General features: G+C 43.0%; 1 protein-coding gene across 2 annotated transcripts in view; it reads left to right on the top strand.

Annotated features, from left to right (window-relative positions):
• The window catches only part of NWD2 (NACHT and WD repeat domain containing 2), a 113,043-nt gene that overhangs the window by 56,611 nt on the left and 41,016 nt on the right, over window positions 1-15,416 (top strand). The window contains exon 3 of one of the 2 annotated variants that reach the window (XM_084856961.1): window positions 10,548-10,650. Coding sequence is in view for 1 of the 2 variants with exons in the window: in XM_084856960.1 (XP_084713086.1) it covers window positions 10,548-10,664 (117 nt within the window). In the remaining variant the exon portion in view is untranslated. Of the gene's footprint in view, window positions 1-10,547; window positions 10,665-15,416 lie in introns of both variants that reach the window. The other variant, XM_084856960.1, reaches the window with a different exon arrangement.

Below are 15,416 nucleotides of genomic sequence, written 5' to 3'. Positions count from 1 at the left end.
TAAACTGAAACTCAATCCAGACAAGACGGAGGTACTGTTAGTGGGTGGTTCGTCTGCCCGGCTAGGTGATATTCAACCTGTTCTGGAGGGGGTTGCACTCCCCCTAAAGGATCAGGTTCGTAGTTTGGGGGTGCTCTTGGATCCAGAACTGTCACTTGAGGCACAGGTGAACTCAGTGGCACGGAGCACTTTTTATCAGCTTAGGCTGGTATACCAACTACGCCCTTATCTGGACAGAGATAGCCTAGCTACAGTTATCCATGCTCTGATAACTTCTCGTCTAGATTACTGCAATGCGTTATACGTGGGGCTGCCTTTGAAAACGGTCCGGAAACTTCAGCTGGTCCAAAATAGGGCAGCAAGATTGTTAACAGGGACTGGCCTGCGAGCTCATATTACGCCAGTACTTTTCCAGCTGCACTGGCTGCCAGTCCATTTCCGGGCCCGATTCAAAGTGCTGGTGTTAACATTCAAAGCCCTTAACGGCTTGGGGCCAGGTTACCTGAAGGATCGCCTCCTCCCATATGTGCCTGCCCGGACCTTAAGATCATCATCAGCGGCCCTTCTCCGTGAGCCCCTGCCAAAGGAAGTGAGGCGGGTGGCTACTAGGAGGAGGGCTTTTTCTGTTGTGGCACCCCGGCTCTGGAATGAGCTCCCTAGTGAGGTTCGCCTGGCGCCTACCTTGTACTCCTTTCGGCGCCAGGTGAAGACCTTTTTATTTTCCCAGGCATTTTAGCTTTCTAAATTTTTATCTTTGCTGTTTAAATCTGTATTTTAAACTCCTGTACTGCTGCTAGGTTTTATTGTGGTTGTATTGTTATATTGTGGTTTTAATGTTCTATATATTTTAAATTGTTTTATTGTGTGTTGTTTGGTTTTAGTTTTTGTGAACCGCCCAGAGAGCTTCGGCTATTGGGCGGTATAGAAATAAATAAATAAATAAATAAATAATGGTTGAAATATACATGATCTATTAGACTTCTCAAAGTTGTTGCTAACTTCATTATGTGACGTAATTGCCATGTGTATGGTAGCATGACTGAATTGATTTATTCTACTTTTTTCATTGTTGTTCTTGTTGTTGTTGAAAAAATAAATTTAGAAAAAGAGAAAACATAAAGCTAAGCCAAGCTGGAATTCTGACAAGTGCGACCTGCAGTAAAAATGTTGTAGTGTAAAGTGCTTCTGTTCAGGGTTCTAACTAGTCAGCCATGCCCTCTTCTAGGATGTTCTATTCCATTCCCCTCCCTACTTCAGGTGTTCCATTTTCTCCGTAACTCAGCTTTCTGTTGCCATTGAGCATACGCGTTGGGATATTCTTCTGGGTTTTTTTGTCCCCATAGGGTTTATTTTCCTAAATATTTTTATACTTCTGCAAACCTCGGAGTTACCCCAACATGGTCTCATTTTGGCTACAATCCTGTCAGTCCAGGTGAGTTGGCTATTAGAGGGATTGTTTCCAGTATGGTAAAAATGTATTCTAACATCAGTGTTTTAAAAATCAGCCACCTTTTCTTCTAATTCTTGGTAAGCAGGCTGATTTTAATTATATTATGTATTCATGTCTCTAAAAAATCAGCAGTTTCACATATGAGTTCTTCAAGGGCTCTTGGGTGAATACATTGTTTACCCTTTGTTTTGTAATATGTAAATTAGCTTTCCACCTGTATTTGTCACAGCACCTCATATGCCCACCCCAAAAACAATGGTTCAGATATGAGTATCTCCCCACCATCTTCCACAGTGAAGGTAATATATATGAAGGATGTATTTAGCCTTTCTGCAGTTTCCTTAACCTGCTTTAATACTCCTTTCAAACCTTTGCCATCTAGAGGTTCTATCTTCTCTAGTGTGCTGTGGAGACAGTGGATAGGGAGAAGTTTTTCTCCTCTCATAATGCTAGAACCTGGGTCATGCAATGAAGCTGAATGGTGGGAGATTCAAGACAGTTAAAAGAAAGTTCTTCTTCACAGAAGTTTGTAGTTAAACTTCAGAATTTCCTACAAAATGTAGTGCTGCCCACCAACTTGGACAGCCTTAAAGGGGGATCGAATACATTCATGACTGCTAGTCATGAAAGCTATATATTACCTCCAGTATCAGAGGCAGCATACGTCTCAATACCAATTGCTAAGGAACACAATCAGGAAGGTGCTGTAGTGTTTGTGTCCTCCTTATGGGGCTTCCCATAGGCATCTGGCTGGCCACTGGAACAGAATGCTCACTAGGCAGGCCAGTGGTCCTATTCAGCATGCCTCTTGTTACGTTCTTAATGTAATTGATGTTCCCAGTTTGGCAACAATTACATCTATAACCAGATCTGGGGCACCACCCTGGGTCCAATAATTTTGGCTAGCTGTTGTCTGGCTGACTCAGGGGACAGGAACAGTTCTTGTCTCTGGTGTCAAGCTGAGATTTGGAGGCAAGTCTGAAGCACAATAGTGAGACTATCTCCTGTCTCAATCCTTTACCAGCTCCAAGCTCAGGAATGGAAGAAAGGTCTTCCCTGTGTTCACGTGGTGTTTGGAGGCAGTCGGCCAAAATGCAGCATGAGGCCAGGGACATTACCTAGTGCTCCACACTTGAGAGAAGAGACAGGTACTTGTTATAGCAATAATGGCAATTGAATCTGAGGGTTGCCTCCCTCTTTTTGGCTCCATGTTCCAGGGCACAATAATGTATTATATGTAGATATTTTGTTTCTTTATCATAATGTGCATGTACATATACCCAGCCAATTTGAGAATATTTATAATTATCCATTAATGCAATCATTTCCTCTTTTGTCTGTTTCCCTAATTTCTTTCTCTATCTCAAGTTCACCATCACAGCAGGTGGATATTATGTCCCCATTCCTATAGTATCTTTTGGTCTGGAATTTCTAATCACAGTAATTACATGAGTGAATTTGTTCCTCCTAAATCTTCTCATTTATTGTATTCAGTGCCCTCTTTAACATATAGAGCAACATGATTGGCAGTGTAGACTCCTCAGTAGATGTTATATCCAGGGATAAATGTATCCAATTAATTGTCACTGTTCTACCAATTTTCTGATATTCCCATAGTATCTAATCATGTTGCCTTCTAATGCTAGGTATTCTAACTTATACATGTTGGCTTTGGCACTTCCAGCATTAGCATACAAATGCCTATATATTTTATCCCTCTTCATACGCATTTTTTCATGCAATTTTTCCTATTATACGTTTGGCTATTTGATTGGCTGTCCATTGTCTCTCTGTGCTTGTTATCAACATCTATAGCAGCTGTCCCCAACCTTTTTGGGACCAGGGACCGGTGTCGTGGAAAACCATTTTTCCATGGACCGGGGGGGGTGGGACTGGGCCCCGCAGTAGGGATGTGGGAACCCCCCTTACCTTGGGTCCATGGGGGAGGCTATCCGCCTCTCCCCCCGGAATCCTCGCTGGCCCTGGCCAGCTCTGCTGCGCAGCGAGTCCACAGAGTTGCCAGCCAGCTCCGGCCACTGGAGGACTTTCGGCCGCTGGGACGCAAATGGCGTCCATATAGCAGACGCCATTTGCGTCCCTGTTCTTCAAGTAATTGGCTACATAAAGATTTACGTAGCCTATTAGTTGAAGAACAGGGATGCAAATGGCATCCGCTATGTGGACGCCATTTGCGTCCCAGCGGCCGGAGCCGGCCAGCAAGGATTCCGGGGGGGGGAGAGACGGATCACCTCCCCCTCCCTGCGGACCCAAGGTAAGGGGCTTCCCACACCCCTAATGTGGCCCAGTTCCTAACAGGCCACAGACCGGTACCAGTCCGTGGCCTGGGGGTTGGGGACCCCTGATCTATAGGACATTCAGATCATCGTTCCTAAGGGATGAGTTATCTTGAACCAAATGCTTCTCAGCTCGTATTGGATTTTCCCTACAACAACAGTGTGTAGGTCAATGACACAAAAATATCAGATAGGTGTAAGTTTTAACACAAAACTGTAAAATAGCTGGGACTAGGTTCTTATTTTATACAACAGTATGTGTACATACCCAATCAGGCATCACATTTGCAGTTCAGTGGCCAAAAATATTGAATTGCAATGATGTGATTATGCTTGGCACATGAAAACCAGAACTGGGACAGCAGTATGCCAACTTGTGCTGAAGGCCAGGCTTTTCTTTTGCTAGTTCCTTTCTTTTTAAAGGTCAGTGAATTGCTTTGTGAATTGCACAAAGTGTGAATACTGATGTTAAATAAATGTCAATTTTGGAGGATTATTGTCGATTTTTTAAATTTAGAATTAGTCCCCCCCTATAAATTTATATGTAAAATAATTGTGCAGTTACTTAGATTGGTTGCTGTACTTCTTAGAACTCTTATAGGATTTATATGTACCACCCATGTCTGCAGGTTCTTAGACGTTGTTCCATTTTTTGGATTAAAACACTATAGTAAATATTAATATTAATGGGAAATCCCATCATCCTTTCCTTATAGAAGTTCCAGTTTCCAAATATTGATAGTTTTAACAAGGTTCCAATGGATGCCACCCTAAGGGGAAAAGGTCCTGTGTGTAGTATCTACACTACTCTCCCCATCATCCTTAGAACCCTGGGAACTATTTATTTATTTATTACATTTTTATACCACCTAATAGCCACAGCTCTCTGAGGATTTTGTGAGGATTCAGAGATGTCTAGCAGAATTTTCCTCACCTTCAGCAAAGCACAACTCCCAGGAATATTTGGGGAAAGCCATAAAACTAGTGTAAAACTAATATATTTGTAATATAGACATATCCAGCATTCTCCTTGGGAAATGTGTGATAATAAGCAGTGGCTACACTGACCACAGTAGCGTTCATTGGCTCACTGTCTAGGGCACAGAGCTGGGAAGCAGGAGATGGGAGTTGAAATCCCGCCCTGGGGAAAGGGAGGAATTGCCCTCGCTTATCTTTCGCATTCCTGGGAAAAAGTCATGTCGGGGACAAAAGGGAGGGAACTCCCAGGACTTGATCCTACATTGCGAATAGCACAGAGCAGGTCCCTATCTACTCTGTAGTTAGGCATCAGAGACATCATGGAGTAGACAAATATCAGACACATCATGGGACATTCATCTCTTCCCCCACTCCCTACCCCCTGTCCAGCCCCAACTCCCAATCATAGATGTCAGGAACACAAGGGCTGCAGGAGTAGCCCTAGTCTGGTGAAACAGCTTACCAACCTGGTGCCCTCCAGATGTTTTGGGCTACAACTTCCAGCATTTCTGACCCCATACTAGGAATCCAGGGGAGAGGCTGCAACAGACATAGCTCAGCCAATCAGGCTGCCCAGAGCAATAGCCTGGCTCCCATATGGGCTTCCCCTCTCCTGGCAACCCATGTGCCCAATTCATTTTGTGCAACAGGACAACCCTGCTGTGTGGTATTCCAGCAGGACTATCCCTCCCTCTCCTTCCCACACCCATCTGACTTCCTCATGCACCCTAGCAGCAGCACCCATCCCACTTGTGAGATGGGTGAGAGCTGCTCCCTCATAGTCCAGGGAACCTTAAAGAGCAGACAGTGCTCAGACTGCCCCTGAGCCCATCAAGCTTCATGCCTGCCCCTTTGGATCCCATCCTGAAGCCAGCTGAAGCCAGATCCTACTAGGGTGCAGGGAAAGGAATCTCTGTGTACCACTCCCTAGCTACAAAGAAACCCCAAACACATGTGGCAACATCAAAGCCTTTATTGAACAGCATCTGGGATAGAGTGGATCCTGAAAGGGAAAGACATGTGGGGTTGCTAACCAGTCACCTGTACCTCGGACAATGGTTCAACAGACAGACGGATAGCAATTGCAGTGTCTGTTATGGCACCAGTTCTATGGTAGGTATACCTTCACCTGTTGCATAACTCTCTGCCTTGTAGCTTGTAGCTTGGAAGGCTACCAGAGCCTACCTGGAATATGTAGATTAATGACACCATGGAGAAATGCCCAGGCTATTGGACAGTATAGAAATGTAATAAATAAATACATAAACATCCTGGTCACTGCTGCCAGTTATGGTGTGGCCAGCCCACAGCAGGGGTGTGGGGTGGATCCCGTGCCTCTGGGAGGACAGCCTGTCCAGAGCATAGTGGGAAGCACAGAGAGAATAGCAAGCAGTAGTTAGCCGAAGGAGCACATTGCCTCTGGATGCAGTACCACAGAGTCAGTATTTGTGAGAAGGGGAGAGTGAATAGCCAGTGCTCATACCTCAGCCTCTCCCATGTGGGGTGGGCATGGATCAAACTGTACTGACTGTGGATATATCTCCCTTTGGAGGGCTGCAGTGGAGCTCTCTGTGTGCAGGAACTGATGGTTCTGCTCTGTTGTGCTGTGACCCTGGAAGGCAAACGTGCTCATGTGTTTTTGGCTAGCAGTGGCAATGGTTGGAGTGAAGTACCTAGAGTGAAGTGCTGGCCTTTGCCAACAGAGAGCTTACCTGTATGCGGGAATAAGTGCCCTCCCTGTGTGGGAAACACAGTATTCAAATATAGCAGGAGGAGGAGATGGAAGCCAGTTGCAGCAGTTATACAGCATGTGTTCCCCTTCTCTTGCTTACATATGTGGAATGCTCTGTCCTGACACCCCCAGATGTTAGAGTAGAGTTGGGTGTCTGTGGCTGGAATCCCAAGGCAAGCTGCCCACTACAGTTCTAGGCAGAGAGGTGTTAGCAATGTGCTCAAGTTCCCATGTGTGATCTAGAAACAGGCTTTTTTGTGCAAAGTGCCCTTTCTCCTTGTTTTCCATCACTAAAGCTCCCCATGTGATCTTTGCATATGCATGACATGAGGCCAGAGGGATATAGCTCTGTGCTGCATGTTCTGTCATCTGAGTTATGCTTTGCCTCTGTGGGTGTTAAAGGCTGGTGGTAGTATGCTGTGAATGGATACTAAGTTGCACACTATCCTGTGCTCTGTTTTGATGACGTGGGCAGGACATGGGCAGGATGTTGGTTGACATGGAGGCAGTTATTTTTACATTTTCTCATCCTCCCATTGAAGTCAGTGGGAGGGAAATCTTTGTGCCAATTCTGGGGCTGGTGTAAAGTTGTGTCTGCTAATGGGTGTGGCTGTGGATAGAAGGGGTATAGGGTACAGCATAAGTGTACTCCTCTGCTGGACCGCCCACATCTTTTCAGCCATTCTACCAGTGTGACTTTTCTGGTGGGCTGTTCCACCGGTGTAGTGGGGCTTCTGACGAATCGTGTAGCACCTCTTTCAGCCTGAGAGCAGAATTCCATTTCTGAGTCAATCTCAGGGGGAGGACTAGTGGAGAACAGGGCCAAAGATACCAAAAATGGCAACATATTTTAGCTTACCGCTTTTTCTGCCAGATGTTAAGCCTTAGGAGAAGCATTCCGGCCTTTCAGGATGGGGAAAAACCTGCCTCAGAAACTACCCAACGAGACTGGTGGTTGGGGCAAAGGGGATGGAGCCAGGGGAAGGGGGCATGGCCTTCTTGGGGACCATAGTGGGCCAGATTGGGACCCCAGGATATGGCCCCCAGGCTGGAGGTTCTGCACCCCTGTTATAGCCCTTCAGCCAGCCATCACCAGAACAGGATTTTCCCCCCAAGCCTGTGTTCCTTTCCCCCCTTGTGTTCCTGAGTTGCTCAGTTCTGTTTCTATGTGTCTTGGTTTGTAGATGAGTGAACAGCTGAGATACATAAGGAGCAAACTGTGAGAGAAGATCTATGCTCTGCATACTGGGGAATAGCCTTTTGCTTCCCCCGTCCCAAGCTTCATGTGGGAGAAAGCTAAGGTGCACAGTAAAGAAGGATATTTCTGATGAGGTCGTTATTGGAGTGTGAGTGAGCCCCTGGGGCACTATACACTAGGCCTATTCTGTTGTGAATTGTCTGTGGGCTCTTCAATAGATTTAAAAGGGGCTTCCCATTGAAATTCCACTTGTTTTTACACTCTTTTTGACCATGGTAAAAGAATCCATTGTAGGTATCACATCAAGCATCTACTGCACATCAGTAGAGCTCTAAAATATTGTAAATTCATTTCATAACGTAATTTTTCAACTTTTTTAGGCTGTAAGCCTTATCTGGCAGTACATCCCATTAAACGCAATGGGACTTACTTCTGAGTAGACACATATAGGACTGCACTGTTAGAGTGTTACATGAATAACAGAGAATGAGGTTCACTGCAGGCATTTTGAGCATATAGCTGACTGAAAAGTTTATAGGATCTTATCCTATTATGACTAATTTCATTGCACATTGTTGGCACCAAACAAATGATAAGAGAATAATAGCAGCTGAAACCCCTCTCTCTTAGCACTCCATATGCAGTCTACTTATCTCATGTTTCCTCACCTCTACTTATTCCTGCTGGTCCACAATACTAGCCTCCCTCCCCGCAAATATCGCACATACGTCATCATGGGGAAGGCGTTTTTATCTCATCTCCACATTGGAGCCCTAGTGTGTAAACTGGCTCTTAAGAATTCTCAGGTGCAGGAGAAGACATGTGATCTAGCAGCATGCCAGATATATTGACCAAAATTGCTTCATTAGGTTTTGCTTCTTTAAATACTGCCATGCAGTAATGTACCTTCTATCCATCTGAGTTAAAATATGAAGTGAAACCTCACTGTATCACTTAAATCTCTTTAAATAAATGTAGCAGCTTTGGGGGGTTGTTTTTTGCACACTCTAACTTGCATCTTATTAACATTATTCAGATTGGATCTGTAGGGACAAAAAGTCTGAATAGTGAGCCATCTGTCATTTTATACTCATCGCAACTATTGCTTCCAAAACAACAAATATTAAGTAACAAGAAGAAGAGCAGCATTACAAGTATGTGACCACGTTGTACTGGCTTGTTTTTTCTGGAAGGAAAAGGATTTCCAACCTGGCTTTTTACTTTTTCTTCTTTTACTCCAGAAAATCAAAGGGGAAAGGCCATTTCTCCCCCCACCCCCGCACTCTGCATCCATTTTTTTTAGCTGTTCAGCTTAGGTGGATCGACAAAATTGTGCAATTTTGCTTCTTCATGGAAAAGTGTGCATAAAAGGAAAAAGGGGGTGGGATCTATAACTCCCTGACAGTTGGAATGGGGCGAATTGCACAGGTCGGGTGCCCTCATGGGGAGCCTCTAGATGTTGTAGTGGATAATTGCAGAACTGTGCTTCTTCATGGAAAAGTGAGCAATTCTTCCCTTGTCCCCCTATTTTCCTGTTTCCCAAGTTATGTAGTTTCTAAGTAGCAATCAGGGAAGCCTGTCATTGTGTAACTTCACTGTAGTGGGGTAGTGTGATAATGCAAGGCTGTCATTGTAGTAGGGGAAAGCTGTCATTTTGTAACTGTAGCGCGGTAGCAGGGAAGGCTGTGCTTGTTTGGCTGTGGTTGTCCCTGGGCTGCTTGTCAGATCTCGGAAAAAGGACTCTGCAAGCTGGAGCAGAGCAGCCACAACAGGTTTGGCTTCTCTTGCCAGCTGACTCTGTAGGCGGTGAGCATACATTCCAACTCTGTAGGAATAAGCCACGGTGAGCACCAGACAACATGATAACCCACAGTGGGTTAAATAACCCTTACTGCAGACCATGGGTTATTAGAGTGGGTTATTTCAGCCAAATAAGCCATCATGGATCAGAACATTCTTGACAGACGACACAATAACCAACGATGGGTTAAATGTGCCGCCATGTTGTCTAAACCCAGTCAGTGCGAAAGCGCTTAATATCTTGAGAGACTTGGATACTGTACCTGCCTCACAACTTGGAAAGGGGGTTATTTCTTTCTACTGTTTGAAATTAAGAGAATAAAGGACCCATAATTTGCAGCTAGTTCCCAGAGTCTTGCTGATTTTCTTGTTAGGTCATGGAGAGGGTGGGTTTTGGATCCCATTCTGCCAAGAACCCATGACAGTTAATTCAGATTTTACATTTTAGGTATATACTTAAAAAAAAAAAAAAAATCTTGTGTACATCCAAAACAAAATGCAGTGAATGAGGAAGTCCAAAATCACTGAAAGCTCACTGGTGTAAGTGTAGAGAATTACTAGCATTCCCAATACAGAAAAGATTCAATACTGCATATGTATCCAGAGTTTGTAAGAGCCAAAATAGATGAGACGCTAGAGATCTGTGATCAGATTTCCTGTGGGGGATTGTTAGTTCAGAGCAGCTGAAAGGGGCCTGAATCAGTTGAGGGAGCTGTGATGTGTCCTTTATACATGTATGTTTTCCCCAGTTGGGCAAATAGGAACTAAGGAAATTTAGACTGTGGAAATGACATGGTGGGGAAACACTCCCTCACCCAGCACCACTGTCTTAATCCAGTTCAGCCCATCTCCCCCAGCGCTGCTTTGAACTACAAAAGACAACAACACCCAAACACCAAGAGATCCAATCATGGATCTCCCAGCCTCATCTCTGATTTGGTCTTAATTTAAGGTTCTGCAGAACTTTGTCATTCCCCAATATCCTTCAGTACAAGTACTCAACACCAAATCTTTTAAATGACGTCTTCATTGTTATACATATGAATGTTACATTATAAGATACATTAACAACAGTGCTGTTTGTTGGATTTCCAGGTCATCGACCTGTATTGGGGAGTAGAACGAGAAGAATGGGACAGCCCGGATCTCCAGAAAACTCGGATGAGGTTATTAGAAGATTGCCTGAAAACATCTGCAGGTCCATGTTTTGTTGTGGGTATAAAAATAATGTTTTACCTAATTAACCAAGAATCTCTAGTGCAGTTATCAGTCCTCCTCCCAGGATGTACCTGTAATAAAAGACCTCCTAAGAATTATTATAGTTTTCTTTTCTGACTGGGCCTGATGCTGCAGGCGCAACGTAGTCTTTTTATGGCATATTATTCCAGTAAACCTTGCAATGACCATGTCATGTTACACAGTATTATTGTCGTCGTCGTCATCATCATCATCTTCATTATCATAATCACTTCCGTATTGCACGTTAGGAGAAGGGGGCTGAGGACGAGTAACCAGTGACTTATCTGAGGCCATATAGTAAGCTCATGGTTTAGGTGAGATTTGAAAGACAACAGTGGCAGAAACAAATGGATGCAAGAGCCCTGACATGTTAATTTCTGCCTTTGGCATAATTTTGCATCTGGCACCTCCCTCCCTTTGCTGAGTTGTCATTTGCACCAGGGATGTCCTGGCTCACAGCCCATTCTCTTAGCTATTACACTACACCACATCTTGTCCAAAAGTGCTCCAGGGCTAAAGTTAACAGATGGACACATCTTTGTAGAAATCAGTACCGAAATAGTTTTTTTTTAATCTATTTTTATTTTATTTTTATAAATGAAATAAACACTACCAACAATATAATCAGAATCTTCAGTTTCCAACATTACAGTATTCTAAGAAAAAGAAAAAAGGGAGGATAGCAAAAGAAGGAAGAGAATGAAAAGGAAAAAAAGCATTATATTAAACTTCAATAAGAACAAACCAAATATCCAAACAGGCTTTATAGCACAGGAATAGAAGCAAACAATCCATTTCCATTGGCCATAAATTACCATTCAGTTAACGCGTATTAATAAACATTAAAGGTTTAGCCAACAAGGAATAGTAATAATAATAATCCCATAATGATATTAATATTAATAATAATAATAATTAAAAAGGGGGAAGAAAAAAGTTTAAGAAAAGGATAAAAACAGGAACAAATCATTTGTATGTTTTAAGTAATATCATATCTAAAATATATTTATATGTGTACACACACATACACACATAAATATGCACTTTATTACAATATAACATAAAAATAGGAGAAATATAAAATGCAAACATTTATTCTGGCATACTGCCTAGACATCTTAACAGCTAAAGCTCAGACAACACTTCAAAAGAACAGTAAAAATGGCTAAGTTCCAACTCCGGAGGCTGAGAGAGTTGGTTCCCTTATTTTAGTTTTAATACCAATTAAAAATGATTCTGCAGCATCAGGATCCAAAAATCTTCTCATCTGGCCTTCAAAAAAAAATACAAAATGTAGCTGGATATTTAATATGATTTTTCAAGTTAATTTGCTTTGCCAAACTTCTTGCCTTGGTGAATTGCCTCCTTCTGTCAGAAATTTCTTTAGTATAATCAGAAAAGAGCATAACCTTGTCATTTGCTGGTCCCCACCAGAGCTCACCTCGTTCTCTTGCCAAACGCATAAGATAATGTTTTGTGGAGACTCGTGAAAATTGAACAATAACAGTCCCAAAAGTCCATTTAGTGCCACATATTGAACCAGGAACATGATACTGCATGCTCAATATCAAGTAAAAAATCAGCTGGTAAAGCAAATAGCTCATGCAAAAGTTTATCCATAAATTCAGCCAGTAGCCACGTCTTTAATAGCAAGGATACGTTGATTCGCTCTGCGTGTGAAGGCCTCCAATTGAGAAATTTGAGCAGACAAAATATTGTGAGACACTTCCATGGCCGTTTCATGAGCAGTAACCCGATCTTCAAGAGCATTAACCTTCCCTTCCATCTTTTGAAAAGAGATATTAATTAAATCCACAGCCCCCTGAAGGGCAGTAATTGAATCCTGAATTGTTTCAAGTTTCTTTGACTGCTCTGGTAGCTGAGAAGACATAGTTTTTATCAAAGCAAGCAACTCCTCTTAATCTCCAGCATTTCTAGAAACCTTTGCCGAGGGAGCAATGGGGTGGGGTAGGTGGCGTTCTCAAGCCTTTCCTTTTTTCCTTTGTACTGCCATCCTCCACTTTCAAAAGCACAACAAGCAAGTATAATTGCAGAAACAAAACAAAAAAACAAACACGCAGATTTAATTACAGGTGCTCAGATATTGCTGGTAGTTTAAATTCAGAAATGCTATTTGGAGCCGTCTGTCCTTATGTCTCCTAATTGCTTAGGAGTTTCAAACTAGAGTTGTACAAAACCATTTACCTGTTTCGTAAGTGGCATCTGCGGTGAGGGGGGAAGCGCTCCGTCCCTCCCCCTGGAATCCTCCCCGGCCGGCTCTGCTCCGTGGCGACGCCAGCCAGGTGCATCCGGGGGCTTCTGCAGGGTGGTGGGGCTTCCGGGGGGCTTCTGCAGGGTGGTGGGATGGGTTGCTCCATTCCGCCACAGATACCAGGGGGCCGAATTCACTGGAATTCGACCTCCCTGGAATCCGTGGCGGAATTCTCTGACATCCCTATTTCAAACAGAATTCAGTAGGTGACACTCTGGCATCTAATCTTAGATTTCAGCCCCTCTGTTTCTTTGCAGAAGCAGCTGATCTTCCAAGATTTCATCCGGATGGTACTGTAAGCTTCCCCTTTTAATTCCAGAGGAAGATAAAAAAGTTTCTCAACCTTTTCCCAGCTGTGTGAGATAAGCAACCTGCGGAACTCCGCAAGTCACTGCCGGACGCCATGGCTCCAACCGGATGTGTCCATCAGTACCGAAATAGTTCAGTGATAGGACACCTGCTCTGCATGCACAAAGCCCTGGTTGAATTCCTACCATCTTCAGCATGAAAAAATCTCAGGAAATCTCAGGTAGCCACTGACAGTCAGAATAAACAATACCGAACAAGATGGTCCCATTGTCTAACTTACAGTAGTGTGAGGCAGCTTCATATAGCCCCAAGCCAAATTTGCAACGATTAATGAATGGTAGTGAAGTCTTGCCAGACAGACATGATTTCTTTTCAGCTAATAATATACAGAAAATGTTGCCATCAAGTAATTGTCATTAAGCATACAGTGTGAAAAAGACTTTCCAGTGCATAGTTTTAATTTCTCTTCATGACTATAATACTTAGCATTTGTATAATGCTTTTAGAACGTTCAAAGAGTTTCATGTACATTATCTTGTAATCCTGATAAAACCCTCTAAGGTAGGTCAGTATTTTTTATCACCATATTGCAGACAGGAGTGTCTAGGATGAAAGAGAGTGGCTTGCCTAAAGCCATCTAGTGAGTTCATGGCAAAGGCAAAAAATCAAACTAGGAAGTTCCTAATTTGCAGCTCAGTATTTTAGCCACCACACTAAACCGAATGAAATTGGTGTTACCTTTTAAACAGACCTTAGATTGGCTGGACAGGAGCAGTGTATGTACTTTTATTTCATCTCCCTTTGGAAAACAATATTACATTGATTGTCAATGATCAATACCACTCTTCGGACAACTTAAAGAAAGTAGCTTCTATTTTTAACCCTTCCAAGGTAGACTACGTAGACCTAACACTGTTGACTCTAACACAGTGCGATTTGGCACAGATCACTATTTGTGCAGTTTATGGTCCAGAACTGTATGTTAATTAGCCACCACATTCAAGGAGATTTATTTGTCTGCATAGAAGCATTTTCTCAAGATAAGGTATTTTCTTTGGGGTTCGATGACCATGCTCCCTTCCCTTGGCCATACCCATTTTCCCCCAACCACCAGTTGTTTGGTGGTTTCCTGGCTTTTGTGCAGTTGTTCCCCATTCTAAAAGGTCGAAATGCCTCCCCCATGGCTTTCTTACTGGTAGTAAGAGGTTTAAGCTACAATATGCTGGTATTTTTGTATTATGGCTCCACCCCTTTTGTCTTTGGCCCCACCCATTACTGGAATGCAGCCTCTGAGAGCTTCTCCACAATTGAATTCAGCCCTTAGACTGAAAGCGGTTCCCCACCAATGGTTTAAGGAGTCAATAGGTAAAGGTCGTGCCCAGCTCCATATAACATGTTCATGATTACTGTTTTATGTTACCCACCTCCTACTACAAACACCATCTCTCTTTGCTATCGAACCCCAATTCCCATGCCTCCTTCTCCTGACCGTTGTGACCTTGCCACCAAAATCTCATTAAACAGTAATTTTCCTCCATATCCTTAATACTGGAAGCAGTATAATTTATGCAATACTAGCAAATATTTACTGGATTCCTTAATTTGCACAATTAATCACTGGCATATAATTTGGGTTTCCATGGCACAGGATTTAGATTTATTTTAGTGTGGAATATACCTAGTTGCATATATGTGACAGAAATTGCTATGGCATATGGCTAACACAATATAGTTGCATTCGTACAACAGTGAGTGACAATTGTTTATGTAAATTAAGGTGCAGAAGAGCTGATCCCAATCTTTGCTACTTTATAGGGAGGGGCAGAATAAGAATATATCTTTTTTGCATATGCTTCGTGGCTTCATTTGTAGAACAGCTGTTCCTGAATTTTTTAAACAAATATTGAACACCGTTAGTTTGTAAACTTCAGTATACTTAATAGACGTCAGCTATCCTAATTCTGAATAAGTCATCTTAAAAGGAAACTAGAGGTCAGTTCTTATGCTACAGGTGCACAGGTTGGGAACGTCAGGAAATGGCATCTTTCCTTGTATTGTGCCTGTGGCACTGACACTTTGCCAGAAACAGTGCATGTATCAAGGAGGACATCAGGGAGAGAGAAGCACATGGGGAGCTAGATACA

The sequence above is a fragment of the Heloderma suspectum genome, chromosome 5, assembly GCF_057233095.1.
Source record: "Heloderma suspectum isolate Gila_16-S chromosome 5, 16-S_ref, whole genome shotgun sequence".
Lineage (NCBI taxonomy): Eukaryota > Metazoa > Chordata > Lepidosauria > Squamata > Helodermatidae > Heloderma > Heloderma suspectum.
This window is presented reverse-complemented; position numbering and strand designations above follow the sequence as displayed.